This window comes from Berghia stephanieae, chromosome 7, assembly GCF_034508935.2.
Source record: "Berghia stephanieae isolate SIO BIC M18660-M18661 chromosome 7, UCSD_Bste_1.3, whole genome shotgun sequence".
NCBI lineage: Eukaryota > Metazoa > Mollusca > Gastropoda > Nudibranchia > Aeolidiidae > Berghia > Berghia stephanieae.
Genome location: NC_088366.1, coordinates 26,932,052 through 26,941,725, shown reverse-complemented (window position 1 = coordinate 26,941,725; position 9,674 = coordinate 26,932,052). Strand labels below are relative to the sequence as shown.

The 9,674-nt window shown below is 34.5% G+C and overlaps 1 protein-coding gene across 1 annotated transcript in view; it reads right to left on the bottom strand.

The window, feature by feature from the left end:
* Positions 1-9,674, bottom strand: part of LOC144976975 (uncharacterized) — a 30,899-nt gene that overhangs the window by 7,041 nt on the left and 14,184 nt on the right. The window contains exon 6 of the mRNA XM_078921631.1: positions 7,044-7,323. Within this exon, the coding sequence (XP_078777757.1) occupies positions 7,044-7,323 (280 nt within the window). The remainder of the gene's footprint in view (positions 1-7,043; positions 7,324-9,674) is intronic.

Sequence of the window (9,674 nt, the reverse complement as noted above, 5' to 3'; positions counted from 1 at the left end):
ACTGACTTGCTTAAAAATCCTCAGGAAAAAGGGCGCGTCCACCGGTCCACAGGAATCTTTGAATCTAGTTTTAAACGAATTTAGCGTTCAGAACGGAAAAGTAATGTGAATTTTATAAGCCTAAAATTAACAATTATCATTGAGATAAAGATTTATATCATAGGAACTCTTATGAATGCAAAAGTCGCAAAGACTTCTGAGAGTATTTTATAGAGAATTAAATTTTATCTGAGGTAAACACTTGAGATTTAGACCCAGTAATCGATTAAAATAGAAAGGGCTCTGCGCTATGTTATCAAACGAAAAGAGGACCACGCCCAAGTTGATTAGAGTCTTTCCCTTCAAGATCAAATCAATAGTTATAACACATTTCGCATCACGTGTAGTGCGCATTTACCACTGCTCACTGCACCAACTTGAATCATAGCGGAAGTCAAGGCTTGGAAACGACCGGCAAAATTGAGGGCATGAATAGCGATCCGATTTTATCGACGAATTAAAGAGAAAATAAATGGTCATTTTCTTCCGAATCGTGACAAATTGTTTAACTTTCGCAAGACTGATAAACATGTTGACCATTCTGATACTGGTAGCGTTTCTTGCTGTATTGTGAGAAATTCCTTAGGCGTCACATACATAAAAAATAGAAATAGACGTATATTTTTAGTATTTAAATAGGCAAAAACGTGGAAAGTAGACCTTCGGGACCATTTGACCCATGGAGTCGGAGGAGTTTATCCCTGTTTCTTTAGCTTTAAATGCAATAGCAATAGGATTCAATAGTCGTACCGTCACTTCCTTCCTAATGACGTATGGTAACTTAGTAACACTGGCTCTAAACTATCAGAACAATGGCGGACGCGGTATTAAATATTTCTCCGGCGAGCTTAAGTGCGTATCCAGAGGAAAAAAACCCCATCAATTTGATCATGTTTTGACTTTTACACATTCTGATCACAAGGCATATGAAAAGGGAATGAAAAGTTCTCGCCAGCATGAAGAATAAAAAGTAAAGATTTTCTTTGTTTAGAACCAAGATGGCCGCCGTTGCCGGGCGCGTGACATCAGACTACTGAATCCAATTTCTTGCTGCCATTTGGATAGGGCGCTCTATCTATCGTAAAGTACATTCCGACAGATCTAACAGACCCAGTTACCCATTCAATGCTGGGTATACAGGGAAGAGGAGTAGAACAGTATCTCGACTTCATCAGGGATCGATATTGGCCCCCTTGCGCGTGAAGTCAGTTCTCTACCAACTGAGCTATCGGGGTCCACCCCCCCCCCCCCTCCACTCGGGTTGATTTTATGTGAACTTTGTAATGCATAGACCCCTATCGCACAGATAGACGTAATGTGAACTGAAAAAAAAAATGTGTTCCATCGTCTCAAAATAGATAATGTCTGAGTGATATTGATGCTGAAAATCAAATTCATAGACGAGATACTTAATGGTGTGAAACTTTGGTTAGTCTTGTGTGAAGACTAGACAAATAAATCAGAGACACACAATCGCAAAGATTAAAGTAAACTAGAAACAATATAAATATACTCAAAACCAACGTGTATAAATTTGCAGGTCTGACAACCCAATTCCTTACTGGCTCATTGTTGTAATGGAAATCTCAAAAATATTACACAAAATATTGTCCATTATAACAATGTTAAATAAGGCACATAATTAGGTTCGGATGTAAGACTAAGACCTGCATATATGTAAAATTCGCTTATGAAAACGGTAGTACAGAGTGAATGCATAATTTGCTGTCTAGTTCAGTCCCCTGATTGGTGAAATATAATTACAAGCGGGACACAAGAGGATTAGACCTCTATATAAGCTTATGTAATTTTAATCTTATAAAAAAAAAAGCCCCCTCCATATCATCGCAATTTATTCAAATAATTTGATCTTAACTTATTTACATGAGCTTATAATATTTAATATTCAAAAAAAACCTATCCACACCATTTTACTGATCTGTTCAACACGTCCGTCAAAAAAAAATTAACATTTGATGAATTAAGTATTAATATTATTGTTATTATTATTATTATTATTATTATTATTATTATTATTATTATTATTATTATTATTATTATTATTATTATTATTATTATTATCATTTTTATTATTATTATTATTATTATTATTATTATTATTATTATTATTATTATTATTATTTATTATTATTATTATTATTATTATTATTATTATTATTATTTATTATTATTATTATTATTATTATTATTATTATTATTATTATTATTTTATTATTATTATTATTATATATTATTATTATTATTATTATTATTATTATTATTATTATTATTATTATTATTATTATTATTTATTATTATTATTATTATTTATTATTATTAGTATTATTATATTATTATTATTATTATTATTATTATTAAGAGATTGTCATCTAAGCGCAACGAGGTAACAGGAATGAGATTTTTTCGCCAAGATGAGGGTCATTTAAATCGATCGATAATATTAATTGACGGACGAGTTTTCCGGCCAAATGTTACATACGTGTCTTCCCAGAACACGACAGTGATACATACAGTGAACTGGTTAATGTATTTCTTTAACCCTCTCCTTACCACCTATTGGAAAATCGCCACATTTGTTACGATGCAACCGTCACTTTTCTCATCCAGATTTCATTTCTTTTTGCTATAGCTATAAAAACTCGACATTCTCTAATAAAGTTCATATTGTCGAACAATATTATGTATAGAATGTGATTGTTGCTTTTCTGTTTGAGTAAGAAACGTCTGTTTTTGTGTTGGGTGGGTTGAAGTTTTGGGGAAAATTCTGAAAATGGTTGGTAAGGAGAGGGTTAAAAAGCCATAACATGAACAAATCACACGGTCCTTTAAAAAAAAGTCAATCGCTGTATCCTTAACATTCATTGTGAATACCGTATTATTTTAACAACAGGTTTAAAGATAGAAGTAAACTGCAAACAATATATTATGTGACCCATCGTCTTAAAGCGGTATAATGCCTGAGTGATATTGATGCTGAAACCAATTTTGCAAACACACGGATCTCGTATTATAATCAGAAAGGGTTTGAATTAGGGAACATTAGTGTTATATGAAAAACTGGTTCCAATCTCATTGGAAGTGTAAAACCACTCTTCGGGAGAACGTGATGCATACTTTGTGTAATTGATATTCTGCTTTCAGAGTTATGGCGTTTTATTTTCTAGTTTAAATATTATATGCTCTTAGACAATAACGATTATCCGATTATCAATCCTCGCTTTTTTTTTACGTCTTGTAATCTGGCTTGACCAACTGCTACTAAAATAGTTGTTATGATTCAATATATAACCCATTCATTATTAGTCCTCCAAAGGACTGGTTACATACACTCTTCCAAGGAATTTGGAACCGGAATATAGAACGCGTGACATCATGCCTTCTCTGCCCTATTCATGAAAAATGTAGAAAAGTGACAGTAAATACAAGAAAATAATAAGCGTTCCACCTCCTGTCATTATTGAAACAAGTCTTCAAGTGCGTCCTTCAGCAAACTCCGATGGGAAGGGAAATAACTCAGTAATAATGTTTCGATTGTTATCGATTGACAGAGTGACAAGGGAGTTTGTTGGATCAAAGTATTACCGATGCTATGTGTTTAAGTGAAATACTTACTATTTTAGGCCGTCCGTATGAATTAGATGACCCTCAACTTGCCTAATATATAATCTTAAACTTTAGACTCAGATTTACGCTTTTTGACAAGTTTGGGATTATTCTAATTTGTTGATATATAAACTATTCATTCAATTGACAAAACGAAAAAAAATGTATATTATGCTTCTTCATTGTTGCACAGAATAGCATAACTCTAGGTGAGTAATTCCATTAGCGAAAAAAAAAAAATATCGAAGTCTTTAAGAATACTACAAATAGAAACTTCCTGGATTTCCCCCAGCAAATATACTAACTATTAGCGTTAACTCTGTCTCTCGACTCCCGTGTGAATAAATATTGGATCAACACCATTGGCGAGGACAATAGCTCATCTGTCTCTAAGGAAAAACCCTTTTTTGTCAGCCAAAATTTGACAAAAGACGTTGATTTTATTTTAGCCAGATAATTCATAGTTAAAAAATCGTTTCATTAAGGCGACCACGAACTTGTCAAAATTGTTTAAAGTATCAAATTAGAGACATCTTTATAGAATATTGCGTTTGACTTTGGAAAAAAATATAATTTATTTTAATGAATAGATATTTGACGTTAATATTTTCTGGCCAAATTGAACAAAGTTTCTTTTTGTAATGGCATTGTGTCTGTTACAATGTCATACCAAATACGGCTGGCTGTCTTCTGACTTCCTGATTGTCTGCTGACGTGGTCATTTTCCAGGTTTGTCAATTCAATGAGACGGCATTATTCATTATTAGAGTCAAAAGACGCGAAGTTCAGTGCGTGCACAATCTCTCTCTCTCTCTCTCTCTCTCTCTCTCTCTCTCTCTCTCTCTCTCTCTCTCTCTCTCTCTCTCTCTTTCTCTCTCTATTTCTTTATATATATATATATATATATATATATATGTGTGTGTGTGTGTGTGTGTGTGTGTGTGTGTTAAATTTTTGTAATCGAGCAAAGCAATACAGCACATCTAATATTTATAAAACTAATTTTTACAGACTGATATACGAGTAACTTCCAAACCTTTTTAAACATAAAGATGAAATCACCGGTTGATTCAGATGCATGCTAAGAAAATCTACTGGAGCGTAATGCTCGGGACAGCGTTGCTCAGCGGTATGGTCTTCTTTTCGTACCCGAAAGGGACCGAAATCGACTTCCGGCCGCGGTGTATGGCATTGAGCACGTCACCTAGCCTTGGCTCACTTTGCGGCGCTGTACTGCGGCTGACGCCTGGGTTATTCCAGTCTTCTCCTGGAATAGACCTCAGGGGTGAATAAAGGGAGTTGAGCTAAAAAATTTTAAAAGGAACTGTGTATTCCCTAGACCAGTATACAAAATACACACGTGTTCATTCTCTACACAAGACATTTCATTCGAGTGCCACATTCGATGTATTGCTGTAACCCACTTGCACTTATCTGCTGGTCTGATAACCCAATTCCTTATGGGCTCATTATTGTAGTAGAAATCTCAAAAAAGTACGCAAAATCATTACAACAATGTCAAACTAGGACCATAAGTAGCGAATTCGGATGTCAGAACTGCATACATATACACATCGACTATAACCCATAAAAACGGAAAAATTTAGCCTATAGTATTTTACATCAGAAGGTGCGATATCACGACTTTTCTACCCTATTGTCCTCTTTGGTAATTTTTCACAAAAAGTCATACCCCGCCAACATAAAAATTCAATTTTAAAGCTCTACCTTAAAAAAAAATACATGCGATACATAATTCTGTTCAGCGAAACAAACTCTACAAGACAATATTAAGTAATCATAACTATAATAAAAATACTTTTTTTTAATGTTGTAATGTACAACAGAAATCAGAATGAAAAAAATGATGGTTGTTTCGAAACGAATGTGACAATTTTCCTATGGTTGGTGTCACAAGGGGAAAATATCAATATGGCATTTTACCGTCCCACTGCAACTACAATGTGTTAATTGGATTCTCACGCAATACTCCCTGACAACGAAGACGCAAACTTCACACATATGAGAAATCGCTCAAAATCCGCAAATATGGAACAACGAAAATTAAGTGCGAACATCTGGCAACACGTCCTCAACCCTATCTTCAAAACAAAGAATCAAATGGGAATTAACAGGACAAGCTAGCCTTATAAAACATGCAACTTACAACAAGACCCCCTCTCCAAACCAAATACATCGTCAAGAACAGACGTGTTTTTATCCTGTTCAGTGTTGTGATATTCATTAATAAGGGGTGAGTTGATTACATTGAGTTAGCTTTTTTAAGTTTCTTTCTAATCTACAGTCTATATCAACAGCTTTTTCTGCATACTTTACGTCCCTATTCATATAAGGTTTATATGCATTATATCATTATGACTTTGCTACTTGTAATGTGAACATGTTTTTAATACCACGGTTTTGCTAGTTTGTTTATCTAGCGCAGGCCGGTACTTCTTGAGACCAGAGATCAGTTATTTACTTCATGCTATCTGGGGGATAGCATTATACACATATTTATATTTATTATTATATATATATTATATAATATATATATATATATATATATATATATATATATAATATAATATATATTTATATTTATTATTATTATATTTATTGTTATATATATAGTGTATCCCTATCTGAGAGCACTCCGGTCCGGAAGACAGGCCAAAGAAGATTAACACGGAGAAATCTTACGGTCTGTTTATATTTATATCAAACCAGATTTCTATCCCTTCCTGGTTTCGCTATAGGAAGGGTTCGCCAACCTCGCACCTTTTCATCAAACGGCACCCGGCACCTCTACAATCAGAAGCAGAGAGACGGCCAGTTCGGCTAAGGACAGCTACTACCAGGATAAGAATCACAATAAAAATTATTGTCGTTTTGTTTTTCCTTTTTTAGTGTCCAATGATGAATAATAAACATGAAAACATGTAAATACGTAACATACTATTAAAGACAGAATAAATATGCTTTACTTTTATGATCAATTATAAGTGGGACTGGAACTGGGTTTTTTTCATTATTAATTTATTGTATTGAGAAGGTTATATCCTTAGACAGCCATACGAGTCATTATTAATTGCTGTTTAATAATTCCATGTAATATGTAGCGGGGAAATCAAAGGATTTGCAGACCTCTATATAATTTAATTCTAATTAATAGGGCGATTCTGTGAGTGCAGGAGCTGACAACCTGTGTACAACGCTCGTGTGGTGTGAAGATTATTACTGTACATAAGTTTTTTCTTAAATTTTAAAATTTACCTCCACCTTAAATATATCACATTACAGTTGGTAGGGAAAGAGTTGATACTAAATTACCATGGTGGAACACAGCATTGCAATATATTATGTTAAAGATTACTTACTTGCTCTTGATGATCGCAATGTGTTAATATCCTCATGCAAGGCTTTAAGCTCTGCATTCAGTTCCGTCAGTTGCTTTTCTACTTCTTTATCGTAATCTTCTCGGTTTGAAACACGGACTGAGCTCCCCTCGGGTGGTTGCTGTTGTTGTACGGGTGGTGGTGTAGAAGGTATAGGGTCTAAATGCTTGTTGGTGGGTGGGTGTTCGTCATAGGTTGATGGTTCAATTCGATCACTGGGAAATGTTGATGGCCTGAAGGACGGGAGAATACTCTGGCTCTCCTTTTGTATGAAATGATAAAGATACAAGAATAAAGAAAACAATTCCAGTGTATTTGATTTTAATTTGCGGCGGCTACGTGGTCTATAGTGGTAGGTCACTCGCCTTCGGGTCGGAAGCTCCTGGGTTCGAGTCCCGCTCTGGGTGGTTCGTTTGTCGAGTCCTTGGAAAAAGTTCTTTAATCACATTCTCACACCGTACCAAGCTGTAATATGAGTTCCTGGCCGTTGTCTCTATCGGAAATAATTGTGATATCGCCTAATAGGCGTCATGTTCCGTCTTGCAGGTTAAGGGACGGTTGAGGTTTTTTCTAAAAAAAATTAATTATCTATATTGGTATGTTTTAATTATTCTGTATCGTCATTATAGGTTTAAAAATAACATTTTTGTTGAAAAATAAAAATTATCTGTGTTTAATACCCGTTTTACGACCTAATTTGGGGGCCCGGCATAAAAAATATAACAATCTTGTTTCAAACGTTCTACAAAAAATAATGAAGAAATGACCTCCATCTTCTTCCCTCTTATCAACATTGTAGCATAGTGTCACTATAGAGAGAAATCGCAGCTTTAGCTTATGGAATTTTAATTAGAACATTACAAAATTGAGAATGAAAATTTATGACAAAATTGATGTTAAAAATGTATAATTTGGATTATAATTCAAAATACACATGCCTTATTAAAAATACATCTCTATGGGGACATACTACATTATCTCTGTGATAACTGGAAGTTTTCAGATAATTTCATTGAATAGATTCTGAGAAACTTTTGACACAGTATCCTATACCCTTAGGAAAAACGACATATTGGGAAAATAGCAAAATAGCTTTCCGTTTTTCACACTTTTCTTACTAACATTTACCCTATTCGGCTGTGTCTTTCGCGCCTTTATAGTACATTTTAAGAAGTTGGGCTTCAATAAAATTATTTCTAAAATAATAAATTATCGATTTCCACCAACATCTTAAAATCAATTTTTTGAAGAATTTTCCTAATAATTAGACCCAAACCGCCCCTTAAGTGTTGCTTTTGGCTTGAGACCCATTGTAAAGCGCTTCGTGCATGTTTAGTGGATATTGCATTATATAAAAGCTCAAATTTTGAATAAAACTTAAATAACATTCAAACAAGACCAACAACTCTCAATATAAACCAGCCTACTCACAGAAGACTGCTTGTCTCTAAAAAGACTAATGATGTACCCTAGATTCGTTTACAAAAATAAGAATGTTTGCACAGATGGCCAAGCGTTATAGTATTACATCGAGCTAAAGTATAATTATAATTTGATAAAACCGTTGAAAATAATAGCGGTGATGTAATTCTAAATATCACCAATGTCGTAAAACTAGCGAGGATAAATTAAAATCAACCAAAAAAATTATGTTACCCAATAGATCGGTGTTATCCGGACACAAACCTTAATTAAGGCACATTTATTAAGTTCTGCACATAACAGAATATTGAGAAAAGGTACTTTGTACTTACCTACCAAATATTATGATTTTAGAAACCCGTTTAATTTGGGTAAATGATGGCACAGAACATACCATTTGACCTTTGACCGATAACGACCCTGAACACGGATGACGAGACATGACGCATTTTAGGCAATATTACAATTATTTTCGGACAGAGACAAAGCTGTTAACAGCCATTTTACAGCTGAGTATAATGAGAGAATGTGCGAAAAGGAGGACAATAATATGCCGCTCAGAGCGGGACTCGAACCCAGGGCCTTCCGATCCGAAGGCGAGTTTCATACCACATGACTACAATAGCCACACGATGGTGGAATGGGACTGATAAAAGATTCACCACTTTATATTCCTAAATTAACTTGAGGCGTGCAGGGAAAATAATAATACGATTTTCTGACCAGAATCGGAAACGCATTGGCCTCGCTCTCAATTTAATAGAAGTCCTGATATCGGTCAAAAGGCATATAGAAGGAATGAAACTGATGTCACTCAGCTCTTTGTTATTATAGTTAGACAGCCACTCTGGGGATTACTTTTCACTGAACTATATTAATCAGACTTTGAATGTAGATGTGTGTGTTGGTACGTTATTTCCGGTTGCGGATGTTGTGAGTATTTTAGCTAAACGCATAGCATCTGTATTTCTTAAATCCTTCCGCACTTTCAGAATCGCGTTCATTCTTCCAGCAAGAACTTTAGCACCTTGAACTAATATTATGCTCATATTTTTGCGGCGCTGCTGTGTGGCTGATGGTTAACTCAGTTTTTCTTCTAGACCCTAAAGACAAATTATATTTCCCATTGGGATGATTAAAGACGGGTTTTCCATAAATCTGTTTTATTTTAGACAGTGGCATGAATCTGAC